At 42.3% G+C, this 25,687-nt stretch overlaps 1 protein-coding gene across 2 annotated transcripts; it reads left to right on the plus strand.

Moving 5' to 3' along the window:
* The first annotated feature begins 4,551 nt into the window (after positions 1–4,551).
* Positions 4,552–19,812, plus strand: pitpnc1b (phosphatidylinositol transfer protein cytoplasmic 1b). Of its 2 annotated transcripts, none has more exons than XM_041942070.1 (10): positions 4,552–5,159; positions 8,714–8,857; positions 11,408–11,496; positions 11,730–11,737; positions 11,895–11,966; positions 14,132–14,224; positions 15,570–15,725; positions 16,549–16,612; positions 16,828–16,914; positions 18,432–19,812. In XM_041942070.1, the coding sequence occupies exons 1-10, from the start codon at positions 5,155–5,157 to the stop codon at positions 18,587–18,589; spliced, it is 876 nt and encodes a 291-aa protein (XP_041798004.1). In that variant the 5' UTR covers positions 4,552–5,154; the 3' UTR covers positions 18,590–19,812. The 2 variants fall into 2 exon arrangements, with proteins under 2 accessions (XP_041798004.1, XP_041798003.1); XM_041942069.1 differs by having other exon boundaries at positions 4,553–5,159; positions 8,709–8,857.
* The last annotated feature ends 5,875 nt before the right edge of the window (positions 19,813–25,687 follow it).

The raw sequence follows: 25,687 nt of genomic DNA on the forward strand, positions 1-25,687 counted from the left end.
TTTTTATTCGTCTCTGTGGTGCGCTTCAACTTCTGTCCCTGCAGAGAGCCCTGATGAATGTATTGGGCTCACACCCTCTGATCATCTGTGCTCCGAACGCCTTTAGATACACACTGGCTTCTGGCTGCCTCTAATGCACATAAGGACACCCTCTCTCCTTCCCTCACCCTCCTCCTCCTCCCTCCCTCTCTCTCTCTCTCTCTCTCACAAAGGAATAATGCAGCTATAGAATGGATCTGGATCCTTTATCTTTTTCTTTGCGCACACAAACTCTGCAGAGACAAAAACACATTTTCACTCTCCTCTAAGGATAGGAGCTGGCACTGTTGTTCCTTGTTCAGATTAATGATGACATTTAAGAACACTGAACAATTTCAAATAACATCTATAATTCATCTGGGAACATGCGTTCAACAATGTATGGAATTCAGTCTATGTTGCTGAGCTCATGAATATGGAGAAAAGCTGCAAATGAATTATTCTTTTTTATAATTGGAGTCTCAGGAGTTGATTAGAGCAAAACGCCTGTGTGTGTGCGTGTGATGGCATGTGTTAATATGGGTGCACATGTGACGGGCACCAAGTGTGGGTGTCTGTAAGAGTTAATGAAGGCAGTTGCACTTTCTCTTGCGTCAAGTTGTCATGTTGGGGTGCTGCACTGATTGCCGTGGCCTGGACCGCTGTCTGGAGCCCCTAACAATGTCGGATAAGACCTCATCTTCCTCACTGGCGTGCGCGCATTTCCCGGCGGGACACAGTTTGACAACATGAGATCGGGATTCGATAAGGATAAGTGAGCGCTCTGTTTCATCCAGGTCTCCGGGGGGTTCACTTCTAACTTCTAACGCACCAAAAAGCACACATACACACATAGAAACCACATTCCCCCTGGCAGGCGGTCCTCCAGTGGTATCAATTAAGGAGCTGGTCCAATCAATGTCTTAGCACCAGCCTGATACTCAGCTACAAGGAGATTAAGACCAAGCTTACATCTTAACACAGAGGAGCCAGCCGCACAAACATACAGTACATACAAAGACCCCCTACTCTCTTAAAACACATATTACACATCATAACACACAGAGATGTTAGCAGAACAACCGTCCTCCTTTTTGTCTGCTGTGTCAGTTGCTTTGGCGGCGTTTGTGCTTTGAAACGCTCTATGAAAGGAGGACAATAATGGAATGTGTACTTTCTCTTTCTCTCAGTTATTTTTCTCTCCTCTTGTCTCTCCCTTTGCTAGGCTAAAGTCTGACCTAAATACTTCAGGTTTTTGATGATTGGACCAAAACAGAGATCAGAGGCGTCCGGCAGGCTTGTCGTGATAGTGGAGGGAAGGGGAGGGAGGCTGAGGATCCGGACACACTCACAGAGAGATGTGGGTACTTACTACACTTCATAACTGTACAACACGGAGCTCATAAACCAGTCAAACCTTATCCTCACAGACTGCTGAATTCATCATCTTAAATCTTACTCAAAGCCTTACCTTTCACCCTGCCGCGAGATGAAAAAGCTGCAGCATATCAGCTCGATGCCCTCCAACCACGCCACTGATAATCCAGGTCCAGGCGGGAGGGGTCCATCATTCACACGCTTGGAGGGGACACCAGAAACCTTTGACCTTGGCTTGTGACCACACCTTGAGATTGAAGAGCCAGTAATGCAGCGATGGCAGCTGGCCCACCAGTTAATGATCTGCCTCTTCCTTTTTCCGGCTTAATACAGATCCATACTGCTCACCACCATCACAGCATTGACTCACACACACACACACACACACACACACACACACACACACACACAGTGTTCATTGTTGTCTTCCTACCAAACACACGCACGCACATGAACACAGTTGGGGCAGGAAACATAGAGGTCAAAGTACGCCTCACCAGTTTTCTAAGTGCATCCATTCATTTTTCATTTAATGATGTGAGGGGATGTGAAAGGTGTAAGCACCGTGATGAAGTCCCCTCCAATTCCATCACCGCCTGCTCCTCCGCCCTGCAGGACACAAAATAAGGATGGGCAGCTCTGACCAGGAGTAGAGATTCAGAATGTTTCAGTCAGGTTAAAGTACTGCACTGCCTCCCCAGCTGAATTTTAGCTCTCGGGTTCATTTTGTAGTTCATCACAAAAGCAATACATTAACACTGTAGTGGTGTGATTTGATTGTACAAACATAGTTTTCTAACTTACATTTTTGCCCAGAATATTTTTTTTTATTAAATCGTCAAATTACATGTTGTGAGTATATTAAAAGTGTGATGTTTATCAGACTTAATGATGGTCTATGACTGAAACATAGCTTTTTCTTTAGTTGCAAAGATTGAAACTTAAGAGTGCAGAACTGCTACACCCCCAGTTTGGGTCTGGCTTCAAACCTTTTAGCCCATTTACACCAGAATATGCCATGGCTATCTTACATGGATTAGAAAAAACACCATTTTACCAATGCACGCACAGTGTATTGCGATCTGAATGAGATAAAATCGGCTAGACCACATGTGTAGGTGGTGCTCAGATCTCACCAGCGTGTAAATACAACCCATGCGGCGTGACCACATTCCTAAGAAAAAGTTCTCCTCCTCTTCTCATCCTCCTAGTTGAAAGGTCACCAAATGTTGCTTCCTCCTGCCAGCTCAAAGCTGTATGGCAAAAAAGAAGCAGGATCTAGCAAGTCTTACTTACAAAACAAATTATTTTAAAAGGAATTTATTCCTTTTTTTTTGACCTGAGACGCACTGTGCCTACGTCGCCTAGCACATTTGCATATTAAGATCTACAACCACAATCTACATCACAATGCTGGCAGAATCAAGATAATGACAACGCTTATTAATACCAGGTCGTGTTGATCAGACGTTGTTATCCAGATAACAGATCCAGATCGAGATCTCATGTTAATACTAGGTGGAAATTAGGTCCTAGAGGCATGCCTTTCCCCACCTCGCTCCCCTCATTTCCTCTCATCTCTCTATTTCATGTCTGTAATTAAGGCGTGAAAATGCAAAAAAACACATAAAGAAAACACCACATACATTTCAAAGTATTGCTTCTCTGAATTCCTCAGTAACTATAACTAGCACCACCTCTGACTCTGATCTTTTTAAAAAGGGCACAGGATAAATCTTGGACTACAGTAAACATCTATTTTATCCATAAATCAATCAGGAAACCAATGTTTTGATCAGCTCCATAATTTGCAGGATCAGTCATCTGAGAGTGCTGCCATTCCTCACTATGGTTACCATCAACCCAATTCCCAACCCGCAAACCACAATTAAATAATCAATCAACGTGATCAATGCCTCGATCAGCTGTGGAGCGGATGATACAGAAGACACGTGGCGAAGAGAGCCACTTTGGGTCCTTCACCAGGCGCACTAAATCCCCCCTCACACATGTAGTCTATTACTGGAACATTTCCTGCATGGTGCCATGTGTGAATGGGAACTCAGATCGATATTCTGGGAAATCTGGGAAAGATGTTTTCATATGACTTGTTTATGTTCAGTAGATCACAAAAAAACATTGGACAAAAAGAGCTTCTGGCCTGCCACGTTCCTGAAAATAATAAGAGACTTCTTCCATTGAGTACGCATCTTCTTCTTCTGTTGAGTTTTATGGCGGTTGGCATCCATAAGTGTTGCATTAGTGCCATCTGCTGGACCATGACTTGCCCCATCTGGCATTGTGTGAAAAGGCACGAGACGGAAATGTTCCTGGGTGTAGCTGCACGTGTGAAGAGTAAAAATCACTGGTGATGCCTGAAAGGTTATCATTTTTTATTTACTGGAAACTATGTGAGAAAGACGCTTCTGGACAAGCAAGTCCACCAGAGAGTAAGAATCCAGGGCTGGTTATTGGTTTTGGCCCTATGTCAGACTGACGCAGAGAAGCCAAACATCTGCTTCTCTTATTTGATGGGGAGGCAACAATATGTGCTTGGCAGTCACCATCGGCTCTCACTTGCGCAAAAGGAGAGTGGTTCCGTGACTCAAGGACGGACACGGGCGAGAAATTATGAATGCTTCGATCCCACTACTCATTTACTAAACAGGGATTCAATTAAACCCAGCCGAAGGTCATGAGGTGATACAATGTAAGCGAGTCAGGCGCGGGGCTTAATGGGAGTTCTCATGACTCTGGTAATATTTAATCAAATGGCCCACCCTGACTACCCCTGTGTGTACCCTGAGTGCTGTCATAACCTGAGTGTTGGGAAGGAGGTAAAGGGGAACGTACTTCACATTCACAGACTGATGTCAACAAACTGCATTACTTAATGTTTCCAGATATAGAAACATGATAGAGCGCTGCTGTTGTTGAAAACAGTGCTGGCGACAGAGACAGAGAAGAAAGAACAGATAAAGATCAGAGAGAGGGAGGGAGGGGGAGGGGGGTGACACAGGTGAGGAGGTAGTAAAGTACAGTGGGCGTGGATACTATGGGAGGGAGAGACGGAGAGAGAGGGAGGGAGAGAAAAGGGGAGATAAGGAAGGAACAGGCAAAGGAATTTGTGAGGAACTGAAAGCAGCAGAGGGCGGTTGAGGGGAAAAGGGAGGAGCGCCAAGCAGACAGCAAGGTTACACATGAGAAGTCTGAGGAGGAATTAAACAAAGCACAGAGAGGCAGAGAAGGGGAAAGAACAGGTAGAGTTGGTCAGGTTTAAGTCTTACCTCACAGCTAATTACTACTTTCTCACTGTGGCGAGAGAAAGCAAACAGAAACTGGGTAAAAACAGCAAACCGAAAGGGCAGCTGAAGGCAGGAGAGGGGAAAGCAGAAGTAACAAGAAAAGGAGGGAGGGACAGCGGTTAAAAAGTCTGGTCCAGGAGATTAATTGAGCAAGAGAAACGGAAAAAAAAAAGGAGTGAGCAAAGTAAGAAAACACTCAGATACTCATTGACAGAGAGGTCTGGACTTAACTCCATGGACTACTGACATCAGCAAAACAAAGGAAGAAGAGCGTCAGAAAAGAGGTCACTGCGGTCCAGCAGCAGTGTAGCTTGCCCGAGCCTGTCTACTATGCAACCCAGACAGCTGAGATAGATAGACTCACGCACAGACACAGTTCACAAAGGCAGTCCTCTCCGTAGCTGCAGCACCATGTTGATGAAAGAGTACCGCATATGTATGCCACTGACTGTGGATGAGGTAAGTGTGTTTCCCACGCTCACACACAGAAACACAGAAACACACTCACACACACACTCTCTCTCTCACACACACACACACACACACACACACACACACACACACACACACACACACACACACACACACACACACACACACACACACACCTCCTGCAACTTTAAACTGACAGACAAAAGAGAGGGTTTTATTTCAAATGTGAATGTGTTGTTTCCACTCGTAATCTTGAAAGTGTTAATGTGCTGATAAGAAAAGCGGCGGAGCACACAGACTTCCTGCGGCTGCTCCGCGGGTGCTTTGGCACATTGGGCAGCAAGGTATGTTAGGCATCGACGGGCTCGGCCAATCCGACTGAGCCAATGCACAACACCTGGCTGGCAGCATCATAGTGCTGCTGTGGGGTCTAAATTATCTCCCCATCTGTGCGCCTCTTGCGTGCTCGAGCACTCCTAGCAGCGCTCAAAACTAGTTGGACTGGTTACGGCTGTGCAAGACCTAAACTCAAACAAAGGAATTAGGCCTGCGGGGTTATAAACAAAGGAGATCCTACTAGAGAGAGAAAACGTGGGGACACAAGGGAGCTATGCGCCAAAGTGCCCTTCAAAAGCCCCCACACCCCCTCCTCAATTCTACCTGTTACCACAACAATGACAGTGACAAATAGCAGTCCAAAATAGGATTTACAGTATCAGTGCAGGGCACACAGAAACTTGAGCTTGCAGCAAATCCTCTTTCGCTTGAATGTAATGTAAGTTTAAGTGCAGCTTATTTGAGGCAGTATCAAATCGTGACAGCTCAGTCCAAGCCATTTATAACTTCCTAACCCTTGCTTTATTTTTTTAAGGGAACAGCGTTGATTTTCAGGTGTGAACTGTCAGTAGTGCTTCTGTAACACAGTGCAGCTCGGCCATATTAAGGTATTGTGCTGTGGGAAAAGATGGCAGGCGGCGGCTGGAGTTCAGGTGGTACAGTGGGTTAGTAGGGCTGGTGGTTCCATCTCCAGCTCCTGATGTGCTCATGCTGAACATGTCCTTGAGCCATGTGATTTGTGATTTGAGACAACGAACCCCCAATTCCTCCCGGTGTTTGTGTACAGTGCAGTGTAGGAAGTCAATCAGTGATTCAAACTTTCTGTTTGTCCCAGTCATCGAACTTTTCATGTTTTATTGCTTAACGAAAGTGAAAGGGAATGATTTAATGACACTGATCGACAGAAACTAAACTTACTAAACATATACCTGCGTAAGTATTCACCCACTTTAACAGGACTCCTATATCTACCTATATCATCACTGGCGCACTGCTGGTCACATTATAAAATAAATGGAGATCTTCTGCTGATCAGTGTCATAAAAAGCCACGTTAAATCTACTTTGATTGAGTGTTGTAAGAACATAAAACATGAACACCTTTCAAAGGCCATGTACATTACCACTTTAACTACAGCAATGCTTGATCTGTGATGATTATTCTTTATGGATGAGTGTAAACGTTATGCTTTGGAGCTGAGCACACAATCACTTGCAAATATTTAGTTAAGGTTTTTGCATGCGTTTCCCAAAAACAGTCTCATTTCCATTGTCAGCGGACAGAGCCACAGTTGCATAACAAATTCAAGTCTTTGCACTTATCAGTGGGGAAAAAAGTTGCTTTAAGCTGTACTTCTTTTTAATCGCAAATTCTTTCATTTTCACTTGCCGTCAGACTGACACTATCAGCAGAGTCTCTACCCCAAACATGATGAGCTATATTTACACTTCTCAGGAATTTATGACAAACTCACTGCTTGTAAACTTATCAGCTGCTTTTTTTAAGCGGTCGTAGGAAAATGCATTCCAAAAGCTGCCAATGAATGACTTTCTCAACACATCACTCATCACAGCCATTCAGAGTGCATAACAGCGATTTGCTGCGAGGACAGATGAGGCTTTTCTACTTCCTGCTAAGATTAGTCTTCTAGAACGTGAAGAAGATTCACAACCTGTGTGTGGGAGGAGCTCACTGCTGTGTAGTCTGTTAATTAATCAAAGCAATGGGTACTTAAGTCCCATGAATACCCAATAAGTAAATATTGAATGTTGACATTCTACAGTAATTGGGACAAGGAGGAGTGTCACATTGATGTCAGCAGAGTACAGTGAAGGATGGCAAACTGAGATCTGCCCTCCTCTTTCTCTCGTCCTCCCCATCTTTCTCTGTTTCTACTTTAATTAAAACAATGCTTTAGTGGCACACCAATATAGGGCAGCAAAACGAATTACATTATGTGGCCACAGCAGAACAGTGTGCAGTGCAATTTTATTGCTTTTTCATAACAACTTTAAAAACAAAGTTTGGGCGATTTGCAATTAAGGCAAACACAATACTGTACATAGAAACAATGTCGAAGAGGAGAAGAGATAGCAGCATCAGTGCAGAAAATGAAGCATTATCGTGTGAAACACTGATTCTGTCAGGCCAAGCTCGCGGAGGCCCACAGGCGTCGTCCCCTTTAGAATATATGCTCCCGCCTCATTGGCATCCAGCACAAACTGGGACTGCAGCAAAGAACAAAGTCCCATCCACCCCTAATTTAGACGCCATGCATTCACCCTCACTGGCCAAATTAAATTTTGATGCCTGATATGGTCACTTGAGGGAAATCTTTATACACAGCAAGTGACTATTTAAAAAATGAAGAGCAAATACAAAGCTTACGCCTAAGCAGCACTGAGTAAGTGCCTGTCGAGATAAAATCGGACTCAGCAACTATGGCTGGACCAGCTGCCAGGAGGTTTCTCTTTTTTTCCACTCGCTCTCACCAGCAACTCCTTCTTAGTGGCTGATAGTTATTAGAATTTCCTCAATGGAGTGTGCAGTTCATTGATTAAATGTGAGTTTTTGGTGATTGAAGGCCTCATAATTTTAAATTACCTTATGGGCACCAATGTGAGAAAACTGATAACTGTCAATTTTAACCCCCTCTTAAAAGTCAAGTAGTTTTATTTACTTAGCCAGAAATCACACATTAGCCTCAAAGAGCTTTAACATTTGTACAGTACACATCATGCTCTATCCTCAGACTATATACCTTTTTTTGTACAGCTGCTACAACAACAACAAGCCTTTGGGATAATCCTGAAATGATGGGTAACAGTGGAACAAGTGGAAAAGGAAGGCAATATCAGAACATTAGCTACCATTAGCCTTCATTACCTAGTGGTCTTACCAAAACAAGATATCTGTAACGGCAGGGCAAATTATGAATTCAACTTTTTATTTGTAAGAAGAAGGATGTGGGAGTTCTTTGAAAAGCCACATACAGTACTATTTTAACACAAAGGCCTACCTGCTCAGTTTAAATGATCCTTAATGCATGACCACAGTCAACCAACACTTTGTGAATGAAACTAACACTGCACTTATAATTTTTCACTCTGGATTAGGAAGGTGATTTTGCTTCACATTTTCTCACCAGTTTTTTTTCTCTCTCTCTCTCTCTCTCTTTCTTCACCTCATCCCAATCCCCACCACCATAAAAATCATCCTAAACCTCTCCTCGGCCTCCAGTACAGGATTGGGCAGCTGTACATGATCAGTAAGCACAGCTGTGAGCAGAGTGGAGGGGGAGAAGGAGTGGAGGTGGTGAGGAATGAGTCAGATATTCACCCCCAGTACGGCCGGGGCCAGCTGACCGAGAAGCGAATCTACCTCAGCAGGTAGAGTGCTTCTCAATTGCGTTGCTGTACTAATGATGTACTTACACTAATAACTGTGGAGCCTTATCCTACAGTTGGCAGCTCTGTCATTGTGATAACTGACTATGCTCGACCTTTGATCTCTTACTTCACTGTAAAGCTTTACAGCCTGTAGATCCACGTCGCAGGTATCTCTACTGACGTGCACCAAAACATCATTTCAACACACACTGCACTGTAACCTGCCTACATCCAAAGTCCAAGTACCCAAATGTGTTTGGACCTGTACTGCAGGGTTATTGTGAAAATGTTATTGCGCCATGAGCTCATCAGCAGGTAAACCCTTCAAGTGCTCTGATTGTGTAACTACAGACTTCCATGTGAGAAAAACACATTCACGTCATCCGCAATTACAGGATATGTGGGAATTTTTAGACTCTGATATTTCCCTGGTAGTGTTGAAAATAGACATTTCCAGTTCAATACATCAGAGGGGAGTCACACTAAAACCATTAGTGCTATTTGTTATTATATTTAACAGTTAATTATACACTGTAGTTGTAAGCAGACATAAGGACTCAACATTTTGAGAAATGTCCTTATTCACTTTCTGGCGGCCAGACAGATGAGAGTCTAGATGATAGTTGACGGAGCCACTATGACGTCACCCATTGGTTTGTTTGAAACCATACGGCATTATGGTCATCTTGATTTTTAACAGCCAGAATATTTGAAGCAGAGGGTGGAGCTGGGAAGGATACGCGTCACTACTCCCTATCCTGATTCGATCTGACTGAGAACCAGAAGATACTCTGTGGTAGTAACTTGTCAATCACAAGATAGCCACACCCCAAAGCATATTTTTACAAAAATCAACATCATGCTCGACTGAAGACTGAAACTGTTTACTGTGGTCATAAATCAAGTGAGACGGAGTGTCAGTTTCTCATAAGCTTACATATAATCAGACTTGTTTTTGCAACCAGTGGATTCGCCCCCTGCTGGCAGTTAGAAAGAATGCAGGTTTTTTTTAAAAAATCTTAATTTGCTTCACTTTTCAGGCAAAGAAGCAGCTGGTTAGCGTAGCTTAGAATTTAGACTGGAGACAGGAGGAAACAGCAAGCTTGGCTGTGTTGCAAGGTAACAAAACCTGCCTATACCGGCAACACTAAAGCTCATTAGTTAACATGTTTAATCAGTAGAAAAAGTGTTTGCTGTCTTATGGTGGGTTATTTGTTGTACTATTTGATGGCTGGGAGCAGTTGCCAGGCAACTCCAGATTCCAGGAAGTTACTGCTTGAACCCTAGATATAGTCCAGCACATAAAACAGCAAAGTGTAGGTGGATTTTTTTACCTTCGGAAAGAGTCCGGCTAGCTCTAACCCCCTGTTGCCAGTCCAAATGCTAAGCTAACCAACTCCGTGCTTTGAGAGTGTTGATGACTGTCCAGCAGAAAGCGAATAACTACGTCCCAAAATGTCAAAGTATTGCTTTAATATTATGCATGACTACAATCACCATTTGTGTTATTGTATTATTATTATATTCATTGTTGAATTATTTCTGAATTTATAAATACTTCCACACTCTCCATGACAAGTACAGACCTCTATATTCTCCTGAAGGCTGTGAGATGTAAGGGGGGAATCTAGTAAAGGGACCTTAAGTTAAGAATTTTGTTTTGACAAAACTGTTTCCAAAGGTCAAGAGTGAACATCTGTGAACACATTAATAATCGCTTGCAAATGTCCTAATATCTAGCGCTACACTTACACTTTATTGCTTCAAGCTGAGGCAAAAGGGATTATATTTTTTCCAAACTGGTTGAAACACAGTTGAAGATCTACAGTCCCGAAAGTAAACAAGGAAATGTGTGAGATATGTCGGGACTGCGATGTTGTAATGATTGTTCCACCGCTTCAATCTGAAGCTATGCATGACCGCAATCACCATGTAATTGTGCTGGCAAGTTGTTTATTTGCTTTGTGCTCAGGGTGACAGTCAATTAATCAATGAACTGGGATTATGGTGAAAGCCCATCCTTAAAAAACAACCCAAATTCTTCTTTTAACTCCAAATTCATTTCCTAACCCTGAGCTAACCTCACTCATTACCCTAATGTAACCTCAACTCTTATTCTAATCACCACTATAAATCCAAGGCCTAATCCTAAAATAAACTCTTAAAGAAGTAAAGAAATGTTCTCACTGTGGAGGATTTTCCTAATCTTTCTGTGCTTGTGGGACACTTGGTCCTCATTAGTAATGATATGCTGGAACACACCCACTCACATGCACATACCACACGCACACACATAAGAACAGTGAGTGAAAAATGTGTTCTACCTCAATCATGTTCTGACATGTGACCTAGAAGCTAGAGTAACAATTCATCACTACAGGTGTAATTGGGAATGAGTCATACAAATGAACGCTGTGGTGAGAGTAGCCTACAGGTAATCTGGCTATAAATGGCACAAAAACCACTTAGGATCTCTCTGTCTCCCTCCATAATCTCTCTCCCCTGCTCTTGCACCCGCTGACTGTGATTTCTACCTGTTTTGCTTTTCAGTAAACTGCCGTCCTGGGCGAAAGCAATCGTCCCGAGATTCTTCTACGTGACAGAAAAGGCCTGGAACTTCTACCCGTACACCATCACAGGTGTGTGTTTGAGTGCCTTTGTTTGCGTTAAACATCAGGTTCCTTTCACCTCAATGCATAATACAGCATTTATTTACTTTTAACAGCTGGGTTCTCAAATATTTATCACTATGTATGCATGTATTCCCCTGTGGTAACAGGTACATGTGTGTGAGAGCAATTGCGTGCTCATGCATGTATGAGTAACTAATGTTGTTTCTCCCTATCCATATTGACTGTCCCTCGTGCTGCAGAGTACTCAGTAAGTATTCTCACACATCATTTACTGTACATGAATGCAACAGAGCTCATCTCTTTCCAGTATCAGCGGATCTAATCTGCAGCCTCTTTCCTCCTTCTCCCTATCTCTGCCCTCAACCCTTTTTTCTCCGTTTTTTTTACCTCTTGTCACCCCGTAGGTATCATTCCTTCCCAAGTTCAGCATCCGCATTGAGACGAGATTCGAGAACAACAACGGCGATAACGACAATGTGAGTATGACGGAGAGGGAGCGAGAGGTGAGCGAGATGGAGTGATTAGGGAAGGAGGTGGGGGGGAGTGGGGGAAAGGGGAAAGAGAGAAATTGCAATTTTCTATGCAGCACAAAGAAAATGTTCATCAGACTGATGTGCCCATTACAAGGGAAACAAGCAAAGCACAAAACGCAGTACTGGCAGATCTATTAGCCAGACATGCAACGGCCGTGAGCACGGCTGCCATGCTGCATTCGTCCAAGGCGGATATGCATGAACACAGACGTTCACAAACACATGCAACTCTATCTGGCCCCGTGTCTGCACTTTGTAATCAAGGAATCAAGTAACCAGACCCAGCATGTCAAAATATAAACACAGGCTTGTGGAAAGAAATGTGGTGAATCTTGTTTGATGTCATGTTACAGGTTAGTCTCAGGTTACACAAGCTTCTTCAAACAGGCATACACAGAGCTGAGTAAAAGAGAGTTTTTTTTAAATACTACTACATCTTAATTTTACTACATTTCAGAGTAGGATTACACTTCCCTCCACCACATAGTTACAACGTACTTTACACACTGTGAAGATCTTATAAAATATGATGCTTTGTTGTACATTAAATTGGCTAAAAGTATACACAAAATGACAGCTGAAACAAGTATACAATTCAAATTAATTGTCTTTAGACATTTCACTGTTCCAACTTCTCAACTGTGAGGATTTGCCTCTTTTCCTTGTTATTATTTCATTTTTTCACTTTATTGAAGCAATGCTAAGGTGTCACATTTTTCACAAACCAAACAATCAATCAATTAATTGAGAAAGTAGATTAATAATGAAACTAATCATGAGTTGCTGCCATACATAAAATTGTTTTAAAAAGTAACTCTGCTTCAATCAGGTAAACAGTAAAATGCTGCTTATACATTAAAGCATTAGTAATAATGATGTAATGACATCATTTACAATAGTAAAACAGTCACAGGGGCCATTTTCTGCATATTTAATATTTATACTTTTGATGCTTTAAACTACATTCTCCTGATTTACTTATATACTTTTATTTTAACATTTTCAATGCAGGCATTTACAACCCCCATTGCAAAACATATGCATATACACAGGAATGAAAGAGAAAGTGTTTCTGAGCCCATGTATTATTTTCCTTTATACAATCATGTGTTCACAAAGTGGTGAACCTCGCTCCATTCTCGCTTGTGAACAACTGAGCTTTTTCAGGATGCCCCTTTCATACCCAATCATGATACTATCACCTGTTAACAATCAACCTGTTTACCTGTGGAATGATCCAAACAGGTGCTTCAGAGCATTCCACAACTTACCCAGTCTTTTGCTGCTCCTGTCCCAACTTGTTTAAAACAACTTTTTTGGACTCAGTGCTGTGAAAGTCCTGCATTGAAAAAGTTAAACCAGGAAAATGTGGTCAAAGTATTGAAAGTACAAATAACAAATATGCAGAAAAATGCCCCCTGTGACTGCACTTTTACGCAAGTAATGGCTTTGAGTGATACCACTGTCAGGGCTCTTTATGTGTCTGCATGAATATCTACACCACAAACAAAACGAAGAGTGACAACAACAAGGAAACCAAGAGAGCGTCATGCCCTGAGCACATTGTGAAAAGCAACACAATACACAGACCTACTTCAACATTCCATAAGAGGGAGCGAGACCTTGGGGAGACATAGTCCAACAGCAGCACCACAGGAACGAGCGGCTATTATCTAACGGCAGGTTTTCCGTATTTGTTAGTTTTCAGCTGTGAAGTGAACAACTTTAGCGGGGCATTAGAACAAATTTTAAACAAGGTCAGATAAAAGTGCACTCTCGCAAGCTTCCCTCCACGACAAGGAAAAGTGTATTCCACTCTCATAACTCTTCTTTTTTCACTCTCTTTTAATATCCCCCATACGTCCTTGTTTTTTCATCTCCCCCTCCTCTGCTCTCTGTCTGTTCTCTCTTTGCTCCAGTGTGATTCGCTCAAAGGGCCTCAGGGTGGGATATAGTGAGGGGTGTTATGGTGTGTGACCTCAGTTTTCTACACAGTTACTCATCTACTCTCATCCCGCTCTCCACTGAGTGAGTGACTGTATGTGTGTGAGAGTATGCGTGTCTGTTTTCATTATACTGTATGACCTCCCCCATCTGTTTGGCTGCAGGTGTTTGGGGACACGCCGACCCCAGCAGAGAATGTGAGTTTCCTGGATATCCTGACTGACCCCATCCCTGAAAAACACTACAAAGAGACAGAGGTACAAACTGGCAGGCAGAAACAACAGACACCACACAAACGTGCTTATCTGCAACCACATACAGGCATACACAAATGAATGTGTGTGGACAAACGTTATCTATAGCTGATTGAGGTTTTGCAGAGGAAGTGCTATGTGATTACATTAAAGGAATAGTGCTGCATTTTTGGAAATAGCACTTGATTAAATGAGAAGATCAATACCACTCTCATGTCTGTTTTAAGTATTGAGCTAGAGCCAGGAGGCAAGTAGCTCAGCATAAAGACTGTGATGTGGTGAAGTGGTGAGCGAGCCTGATTCTGATTCAAAGGTAAAAAAAAAAAAAAAACAAAAACACTGTGAAGCTCTTTAGCGAACACGTTGTATCCTGTTTTAGTTGAATTCACACACAAAATAAATGTAAAAATGACAAGTTGTTGATTTACAAATTTCTCCACTTAAAATCTTTTATTTTTTGCACAGGTTAAACAAACAAGATATAAAGTGTGAATTATTGTGTTGGTATTAATGTTTTAATCCTGCTTTAAGTCTTTATGCTAAGTGTAGCTAAGCTAATCACCTTCTGGCCCTAGCTCTATACTTATTGCACAGATATGAGAGTGGCATGAAACTCCTCATCTTACCTTGCAAAAAAGGAAATAAGTGCTTTTCCCAAAATGTAAAACTTCTCTTAAGAGATAATAGTTTATAATGCACATATGTGGACACTGGCACACAAATACAAAAACACACAGATTTATCCTCATTTTCTTTGCTATACTGGCTTGTGTTTTTGCTTCTGAAAAGAGCATAAATCAGTAAAACACCTACATGCCTCCTTTAAATCTGCCTATCTTCATTCTCTCTCCACCAAGGTTTTACACTTCTTTACTCCCTTCAAGTCCTTGGAGGCAAAGGTCACTTCATAGCTGTGGATACACATGCAGATGAGCACACTTCAACACAGTTGTTATACATACATGCACACACACATAAATGAACCCAAAAAGATGAAAACACGCCACAGATGACGTGACACTGTGAGAACATAAAATCACAGAATCAAACACTCTCCAATCATCCTTTGGTCACAGATGCATAATGTGTGTTATCACACTTTCCTCTTCAGGGCTGTGTTGAGCAACAATCTGCTCGCACCTCCGCACACACACACGCACGCGCACTCTCACACTCACACACACACACACACACACACACACACACACACACACACACACACACACACACACACACACTTGCAGTGTAAACATACACGTTCATATTTTCCCCCTGAAGACGCCTCACAGGGCCAACGTTTCTGCAGACTCAGCAAGTAGTGTATAGACCCACCGTTTGCTCTGTGCAGGACCTGAGTCGCTGGCAGTCAAGTAAAACTGGTCGAGGGCCTCTGGAGAAAGGCTGGAGAGACGACCACAAGCCCATTATGTGCTCCTATAAGAGGGTGCAGTGCAGCTTCGAGGTGTACGGCTTCCAGACCAGGACCGAGGACTTCATTCACAGAGTGAGACAGAGCTTGTTTTTCCCATCATGCCTTTTCCCCGTGTCGATTTAAAGAGGGTTGGATCAAGATATGATCTGCAGTTAATGTTGCACTTATAGGTGGAGCTCAAGGTCGAAAAATTTGAATTAACGGCTAAAAGGATTTAATAAAGTCTTTCACTTTGAACTGTGCAGTACATTTATGGAAAAATCAGGATCCTCAAAAATCCTGATTGCTTGTTTGTTATTTGAATGTGGTATGTGTTGAATTTTGACACAAATAAATCATTACCACATTAATTTTCAGACATTAGTATAATTATCAAGCCCATTGCCAAGAAGGCTGTTAGCCTCAAATTACCTCTGCACTGAGTTTTATGTAATACACCATTAGGTCAAATTTATTAGGAAATCTGCTGTATTGTTTCACACCACAATAAGTAAGAAGGCCTCTTTTCTTCTGCCTCAAACACAGTACAGGTTTTCAAAAATACTTCTCACAATGGAGGCTGATGGAACAGCACATGAAAAGATCACTGTGAACACATTCATCCTCCACAATGTAGCAAAGCACTGACGCATGAAGAAGAAAGAGGCAAAGGCAAAGCTAGCAACGCCCTTTTTCCATGTAAAGAAAGCATTTATGGAAATACAGCCTTTTTTTGACAAAGGCTCGCGCACATAATACTGCTAAGATAAGTCTCCACTTATCTCAACCATAATCTAATTTCTTTAACATTAAGCAAAGGTACAGCTTTATTTGGACAGTAATGTACTGTAATATAACCCCAAATCATTTTTATTCACATTTTCCTGACATGTTTTTGTTTCTGTTATTATTACAGAACATCCGGGACATTCTCCTGGTTGGCCACAGGCAAGCAGTGGCGTGGATAGACGAATGGCACGGTGGGTCAGAAATGATGCTACATTTTATGTGTTACAGATACGAAACATTCAGGACAATGCAGTTGTACTTTGTTGTGTTTTTAAATATGACTTTACCCTCAATATACACCCTGTGAAATTGAATACATATTTCATACTCTGTTCTGATGCTGTGCATGTATATGCGTGTGTGTGTGTTTGTGTGTACGTGTGTGTGTGCCCTGCATTCCCCACAGGGCTGAGCTTGGAGGAGGTGAGAGAGTACGAGCAGGCGATGCAAAAGAAGACCAACAGCAAAGTCAAATCCAACCAGAACAACACAGGTGAGGTTGCAGCTCCTGACCTGCACTGTACTGAAATACCACAGAGGACAGGGGGGGAGACAGACTTGGGGGGCGATAAAGCTGAATGTGAGAGCGCTGAAGTTAGAGAGAGATGGAGGTGAGAGCAGGGAGAGTACATGAAAAGAGCAAGTAAGTTTGAAATGTAATTTGTGCCTGGTGGTAATTATTCTTCTATGTAATTCAAGCATAATAAGCAGGCAGAAGATGTACGAAGAAAGTACAGAGAGGCAAAAAAGACTGATTCCACATATTTAGATCATGGGAATTTACAATAAATCTGGTATTTTGTATGTATTTTGCCATGTCATCCATTGCTGTCAACGCACTGCAGAATGGTATGAATGAACAACTCCGTAACGCTAACAGGCTTGAACAGAGGCTGGTTGCACCACTAAAGCCTTAGCTGTGCCCTACAAGTACCCAGATGGCTGGCGTACATCTGTGGGAGAAAAATGGAGAGGGAAGAGCAGTCAGGAGGCATTTCACAACACAAGGAGCAGCGAGGAGGGAGAGACAGAGGGTGCATGCCCAGAAAAGGACGACGGAAAGACAGATGTAAGGGGGGAGAAGAGTGTAGGCTGGCTCATGAAGTGATAATGCCACTGCGTCGGTCTGATAAACAGTGTAATGCAGCCACCTGCTGAACTCTCTCTATCACCAAACCTCTCAACATAAATAACCAGCCATTGCAGCACTGAGCTGCAAATGTCAGCCCTGGTGGGGGTCTGTGACTGGGCATATGTGTTGTGTATGTGCATGTGCATGTTTTGTGTGTGTGTGTGTGTGTGTGTGTGTGTGTGTGTGTGGTCACCATGCCCCCTGCTGGTTAGTCTGGTGAACCTCAGCTGGATCTGAGAGATATCAAAGGTAGAATTCCCAATATGGCTTGTAGCATCTTGCTGCCTGTACAGACACACACACACACACACACACACCCTGTGTGTGATGATGAGAAACATCAAGCTGCAACAAATCTGCAGTCATTGCTCAACCTGCTGCTGCTCGCTGCACCGCCATGACCCCCTACAGGCCGAAAGCTGCTACTGCATGCATCTCTGCACAGACCGAATAATAGTTTTCATTTCATTCATGTGCTGTAATAAAAATAAATGGATGTCATTTACTCTCGAGAGTCTAATAAAACACCGGGTGTGTGAGTTGAATACCAATAAGAGATTTAACTAATGTGAATCTTAAATGAATGACACAGATCTTAAGTGTACTTAAATAAATTGAAAACTCGAACACAGTTCTGTTTCTCTTCTTCTGTTCTGCCTCTTTTGCTTTTCTTCCTCTTTTATCTCTGTCTTGTTGTTTCTTTCATGTCATATGTTTCTCATTCTTTATCCATCTCTTTGTCTCTCAACTTCAATATCAATTTGCTTTATTGGCATGACGTAAATGCATTTGTGTTGTCAAAAGATGAGAATTGTGGATAGAGGAAAAGGGAACAATTAAAATATCTCTCTCTCTCTCTCTCTCTCTATCAATCTCAGGCCCATCGGCCGCCTCTCGTCCTGTGTTCTCTCGCTCCATCTCAGTGACAGACGAGCATTCCCTGAAGAAGATGGGAGTGACGACAGCGGCCATGTCTGACCCCGATGACTCCACTGTGCTACACAGTCCCATTCGCCTGAACTCCACCCCCGAATAATGCCTCAAGCACAGACACACACACATATACTGTACAGTGTAAACACGCACAAACCAATGTCAAACAGTGACATTAGCATCACTCTAAGTGGAAGACTTCGACATTTTGTTCACTTAATGGGGGAGAGTCAGATGAGAAGATCAGTACTTTCATACCTGTCTGCTAAATATACATCTGCAGGCAGGAGCTGATTAGCTTAGCATAAAGACTGGGAACAGGGCAGAAACAGCTTGCCTGGTACTGTCCATCTGAGCGCTTCTGAACATGATTAATCGATACAAAACGCAAAGCATAAAATTGACAATTGGCAGTTTTACATAAAATACTGAATTGTTGTTTTGTACGCTTCAGTGTTTGTATGGATTAAACAAGTGAGATATGCCATGTTGAACCACTAGACACAGTAGGGCCAGCTTTCCCCCCCTGTTTCCAATCTTTGTGCTAAGCTAGATAACCTAGATAACTGGTTGCTGGCTCCATATTCACCATAAACGTATGAAAGCAGCATCGATCTTCTAATCTAACTCTTAATGCTAGACTGCAGAAACATTTATCTGACAAATGCCGCACAAATGCATAAGACCAGAAAAACACTCTTTGCCTTCTGAAAGACAATTTCTATTGTTGCCTTCGAGGATCATTCCAGTGTATTTAAGAGCCTGTGAAGTTAGTGCATTTCAGCACTTTCTCTCAGTTCCTCAGCCATGGTGGAGCTCACCGACCACCAGCAGGGCTCTCCGATTGTTTCTAATCCCTGGGCCAGCAGCCTACAGACGGATGCATAAGGCGTTTAATAGAGTGGATCTAATGAGAGAGCAAAGGAGAACGGGGGAGACTGTCAATGTTATGGATCTGCTCCCCTCAGCCAATAGGTCAGACCAGGTGTATTGACAGAGGGCAGTGAGGCGTTGTATTGGTTCCTTGATCGCTTAGCTGAGAGCTGCAAATGGGTCAAGCCTGGGATGAACTTCAATTATGAGTCAATGATGTGAGCATTTATAAGACTATATATAGCTTAATTTTTTTATGAACATTTAGAGAAGAATATGTTCTCAGCGTCAGGGATCAATGATGAAATAATACTGTTGGCTGTCGCCTTCTTTGTAAAAACATTTAGCTTGAAGTATAAAAATGAATGGGATGAAAATGCATGTGGACATCACAGTACACTGTATAGTCTTTTGTAATGGATTTTATCAATAAATACAATTTCTTTCCAGTGAGAAGATTCACTAGAGTCCTAATATCTGCCTAGATACGTGGAAAAAATTCTCACTGCACACATTATCAGCCACGTTTGATCAGTATTGACCTGTAAAGATGGACCAGCTGCTGGCACATCACAGCACTCACATGTAATCTACTCACCAATTTCACACTTGTGCGCCATGTGGAACCAGCGGCAGTGGACATGAAAAGAAGCAGCCATGTGGTCCAGCCTGCTTTGGCTCTGTAGCCTCATGGCAGTTTTCTCTCTGCAAGACAACGGAGGAGAATAATGAATGTTTAACAGATGCAGGGTTGTGGGCTGGGCGTGTGTGCATGTCTGTCATCGCTGTATCACTTTATTGTTCCAAGACTTCAGGACAAAAGCCCAGGCTTGTCACGGAGAGACTTGGAGGTGACTGACAGACGTGGCAGCTTCCTTCAAATGATGCACTAAATAGCTCGCATTATGGGACTCATTACGGCTTCTTTTATCCATACAAATCAAGAGCCAGCACGACAATTTGTTGTTGGCTTCCCAACAAAGGGCTTGCAGACGTGCATTCGCATACACGCGCAAACACATAAATACATGCACGCAAAACTCTTGCTCTCAGTGTCTCTTTTTACAGTAGCAGCAGGAGGCTGATATAAAAGAGCAAGTGCTCAACACAGCCAGGAGTGTTCACAAGTGCTGCATAGGGAGCACAAACTGCCGGCTGCACTGCGTTAACATTACCTCTTTCTCGTTTACTTCTTTGTCTCGCCATTAAATTTTCTCCCTCATTATTGTCGTCTCCACTATTCTCCTCCACTCCTTCTCCTTTCTCTCTATCCTTGTCCTTTACTCTCCCTCTCTCATTCTTGAAATCTCCCTTGATATCTCCTTCTTTCACTCCTCTTTATCTGTGTGTCCTCATCTCCGTTCCTCAAGAGGGCCTCTAAAGAAGATGTACTGTGTTCATTATATGGAAATGTTCCCCATGGTACATTATCATAGATCCTGACCCTGTAGCGCTGAATCATCCTGCTATTCCCAGTTCGCCCGTCAGACCCCACAAATAGCACGGCAGAGAAAAGACGGGACGCTCTCCAGAGCCGCAGCCCGCCAGCTGCACCGCTGTCGCCTGCACTATACTCTACTGTACAGTCACTTTCATGTGGAACCTTGAGCTGGACACCCATGGGTACACAAGAGAGGCAGCGAGGACAGTGGGAAGACAGTGGGGAAAATGAACTGCAGATGAAGGAAATAAACCAAAATGAGCAATAAAGAATACAAATTAGATAGCAAGGTAGCTTTAACAAGCAGGAAGTGAAGCCAGAGTCAGTTTATTCTGCAAAACAAAAGAACAAAAAGCGTGTGTCAGTACATAATTTCTCCTCCACCTTAGTGGCATTTTGCCTAACCATGCTGATGTACGAGCTTCTCCTCCAGATCAATACACGCTCTCCATTCACTAGACAGACAGTAATGCAACCACCTCATTTGTTTGATGATGTGTGCATATGTGTGTGTGTGTGTCCCTGTCTTTCAGATTGGTCCCTACATCCTTGCTCGGCAGTATCTTTAACTCAGCCGTTAAAGGAGAGTGACCATTAAGCCACATAGTTTAGCATGTCACTAACTTAATCGCTTAGTCTGCATGCCAACATTGATTTAATAAGGGTTTGATGTGTGTGTGTGTGTGTCAGAGAGAGTGAGCTAGAGAGAGGAAGAGATGGGGAGGGAAGTGGTTGTACAGATACACAACCCGTACAGAAGGAGTGTTAAGTGAATTAAAGGCACACTTAATGTTTATAACTGTGATAACATTGTAAGAATATTTAACTCCCGTTCTGTAGTTATCTGTGTCTGATATGGCACGTGTGTGTGTGTGTGTGTGTGTGTGTGAATTCCCACGAGTGCAAGTCTTGCATAAGACTAAACGGTGAGGCCAAGATGCTTGTGTTCCCTCATTACAGTGTCAGCAATACAGTTTTTAGCCCACTCAACCACATAAATGACTTCAAATCCTCCGTGTATTAAGCCTCACCACTGGGAACCAATTTGTAACCTCTGCCCAGTAATACGTTAACTGGACTTTATCTGGGGACAGGCAGAGTGTAAAATTCATACAGTATCTGAGAGAACTAATTGAACCAATTAAGAAAGTGAATATGGATTACTGTAGGACTGTGAACACACACATCCCCTCTGGAATAGAGTTGGAGACCACTGCTTCCACGCGATAATGATTGTCATTGCAAACGGATGGCGGTGCAGGGTCTCAATGTGCCGCGTGACAACTCGGCCAGAGACGGCCGGCTTTGCATTTACACTGATGTGTTCTCATCTCCTTAGCAGCTGATCCCAGGGCTGCTATTCTGGGCAGTAATTAATTGCGTGCGGGTAAAGGAAAAGTCAAGGATAAGTGTTAAAACTGTTCTTTGCCTTGTACGTACTCTCACGCCACACACAAACACAAAGGCAGCGCTCATTTTTCACACAAACACACATTTGCTAGAGGAAACAAAGGGCGAACAAGTATAAACAAGAAGATACACAGAAACTTGCACAACAATAAGAGCCTTGGGTACTTCATGCTTTAAATATCTTAATCAGCAAGCTCATAAAGCCTCCTGATTTTAATTGCCCCACCATGACTATTAATTACATAACAGCCATTGCAGCCAGCATGCCCATATGTTTGCTAATAGGAGAGGATGGATTAGAATAGTGAGTGGAATACATTAGAATACAATGGGTTTTATTGATCTACAACGGTAGAATTACATTTCCCCTCCAGGCTGTACATACAAACAACAACACTTTCTTGTGAACTCCAAAGAATGACATGAAGAAAACGGCAGGAGACACTTCATTAGCTGAAAGAACAGTGTGCTGTATTATTGTGAAGAAGCTTCATCAGACAAGATTATTGTAAAACAAGATATACTTCAGCTGGAAGGACAAAGAAAAAAATATTACTGTGAAACAAAGGATGTTTCATAGGCTGCAGGAACAATGCACCATATTGTTGTAAAACTGAAACACTGTTTCTGAAGGGACGCCATATACAGTGCGGATAATACAACGCTGATTGGCAGCCAGCTTTGCACACTTGGGTTGGGAAAAGCTTCATGGAATAATTGCATGTACTGCACAATTGACATTATGTCACTAAATAAGGGAAGACTGAAGGCAAACCTATTCAAATAAGCCATTTTTGGGATGAGCCACGGCAGAAACTAACTGAGTTTAGCAGCTTTGTTAGCTCAGTGAGATACCTCAGCTAGATTCTTACTATCTGAACATGCAAACCTACAACTCTCCAGGTGTGGATCTGTTGTTTTCATTATAGAAACCGTAGACTGATCATGTTTGTCCTGGCATTTCTATAGGGAAGGCAACATTTTTTGACTTATGGTACTGTAGGAGGAAACACAGCTCACGACAGACAGAGAAGCACTGAGATGCATTCACAAAATTTCCTAAGATGGATTCGAACCGGTGACTTTGCAGAAACAAGATGTGTGCCTGCTTAGACCACCAGAGCATCAGGACAACAAAGGGATTATTTCTGACAGCAACGGCCACTTAATACTGGCGTCTTCATACAGTTTGGCTATTAAATATCAATGACTTCAATGCAGCACAATTATTTAGCTGTAAAACTTCATCTTCAATCATTACTAATTTTATTTTTAGTCTGCTGGTGATCAGTACGTCATACTGAGCTCATTATTTCTTTAGTGTGTGTAGTATTTTAGATATTGATGATTTTAAGCAGTCTCCCATAGTCATTCAAAAATAACACTCATTTAAACATTAACATTTAATTCATTATAATAGATATTCCCAAAAAAATGAATTCAAGAAACAGCCTCCTCAATATCCTGAACACATTAGACGTGAAAGCATTATTCTAGCTGCAAATTTATGGGAGTGGATACGTGTCAAAATGTACAGATTAAGAGCTTTATAAATGGCGACATGGAGGCGCGTTCCATGATTTCTTTCGAAACACTGAGCACTCCCTCCTAGTATTTACAGTATTTGAGAAAAATAAAAAAAATTTTATGCACTCTCTCATATACCGACACTCAACAAAAACCTTCAGAAAAACATGATGTGTATGCTGTGCATGCGTGTACAGCTGTGTGTCTCACTTGCAGGCCATGTTGACAGGTCGCTCCTGACTGATTGTGCAGTGGGACAGGGGCAGATTCATGTCAGCAGGTGATTGGTTCTTCAGTGCCAGTGTAGGATGACAGTGAGGTGCCAGGTGACTTGCACACTGGAGCAGAAGTACCCTTTCATTCCTCCTGGCTCACCTGTCACTTTTGTCCCTGCTGCCATTTGCACGTTTGTAGGCTCCTTGTCTTTGCTTTTTGCTGCTCATTGAGCACCAAGGCTTGTAAACAGAGACTATTCTTCTTTTGTTGGGGAGCTGTAGGGGCAAGCAGCCTTTTCTCTTCACTTTGACTTTCGGTCAAGGGTTAAAATGTGTTTATTTTTATTAAATAACAATGTTTTATGGCCCAATTCCCCCAAAAAAGGGGATGCTATGTAAAATGTAAATAAAACAGAATTCATGTCATAATTTTCTAATAATTTTTGATATAATCCAATTAAAATCAGTACAAAGACAATAAATCATGCATGCTGTGTCCGACAGACTGAAGAGGAAAACAACCATCCAGATTGTTACCACCAAGTTCAAAAGCCAGCCTCTGTGATGGTCGGGGGGTGTGTTGGCGTCCATGGCATGGGTAACTTGCACATCTGTGAAGGCAACATTAATGCTGAAAGTTACATACAGGTTTTGGAGCAACATATGCTACCATCCAGATGAAGCATTCTTCAGGGACGTCGCTGCTTATTAAAACAAGACAGTGCCAAGCCACATTCTGCATGTGGTATAACAGTGTGGCTTCTTAGTAAAAGAGTGCGGGTACCAGAGTGGTTGCATGCAGTCCAGACCTGTCCCCCACTGAAAATGTGGGCCACATCATGAGGCATAAAATACAACAATGGAGGCCCCAGACTGTTGAGCAACTGATGTTGTATATCAAGCAAGAATGGGAAAGAATTTCACTCTCCAAACTTCAACAATTAGCGTCCTCAGCCGGCAAACATTTACTGAGTGTTGTTAAAAGGAGAGGTGATGTAACACTGTGGTAAACAGGCCACTGTCCCAACTTTTTTGGAACATGCTGCAGACATCAAATGACTGTATATTTACAAAAAACAATACGTTTATTAGTTTGAACATTAGCTATCTTGTCGTTGCACCATATTTAATTGTAGGTTAAAAAAAAATTACAACTCATTGCTTTTTTTTAAATTAAGTTTTACACGGCAACTCAATTTTTTTGGAATCAAATGATTCCTCCACCTCACTGTTTGCAAATGGAAGACTGATAAATTGAGGCCCAATCAAGAGTTTGGTGTCAGTGATTTTATGAATTTGAATTTAAATGAAGAATATACTGTACAGCCGTTTACTTTTCACATCATCCGCTCTATGCTTTACCTGTTTTTGAGTCAAAGTAAGACTTTTTCTCAGCATGCTTGATAAGGAGTTTGCACTGTTTTAAATGTGTGTCTACGTGTATTGTTTGGGATTGTAATTTGAGAAAAACCAATGCAATCCTCTGAAAATCGGAAAAGTCTTAGACAATATGGTAATAACTACCCAAGCCTTAATTCCATATAAACGCCCACATGCTTTTTATTCTCCTGCTGCTCACATAACATCTTTTACAACTTTCCATAGCTCTAGGCCAAGCTTTCCTATCTTCTCTCTTTCTTCTCACCCTCGGTCTTTCTCTCCCTCTCATCTGCGCTCACTTCCAACTTTGCCACTGCAGTCTGTTTTATTTCCAAATGAAAGTAATGAAATGGAT

This window comes from Chelmon rostratus, chromosome 8 (genome assembly GCF_017976325.1).
Source record: "Chelmon rostratus isolate fCheRos1 chromosome 8, fCheRos1.pri, whole genome shotgun sequence".
NCBI classification, from domain to species: Eukaryota; Metazoa; Chordata; class Actinopteri; order Chaetodontiformes; family Chaetodontidae; genus Chelmon; species Chelmon rostratus.

What these genes read in the sequence shown, in the direction of transcription:
- pitpnc1b (XM_041942069.1), top strand. Translation starts at nt 5,112, where the DNA reads ATGTTGATGAAAGAGTACCGCATATGTATGCCACTGACTGTGGATGAG. An exon ending in AACACTACAAAGAGACAGAG is followed by an intron (nt 14,225 to 15,569) that starts GTACAAACTGGC and finishes TGCTCTGTGCAG; the next exon opens with GACCTGAGTCGCTGGCAGTC. An exon ending in ATCCAACCAGAACAACACAG is followed by an intron (nt 16,915 to 18,431) that starts GTGAGGTTGCAG and finishes TATCAATCTCAG; the next exon opens with GCCCATCGGCCGCCTCTCGT.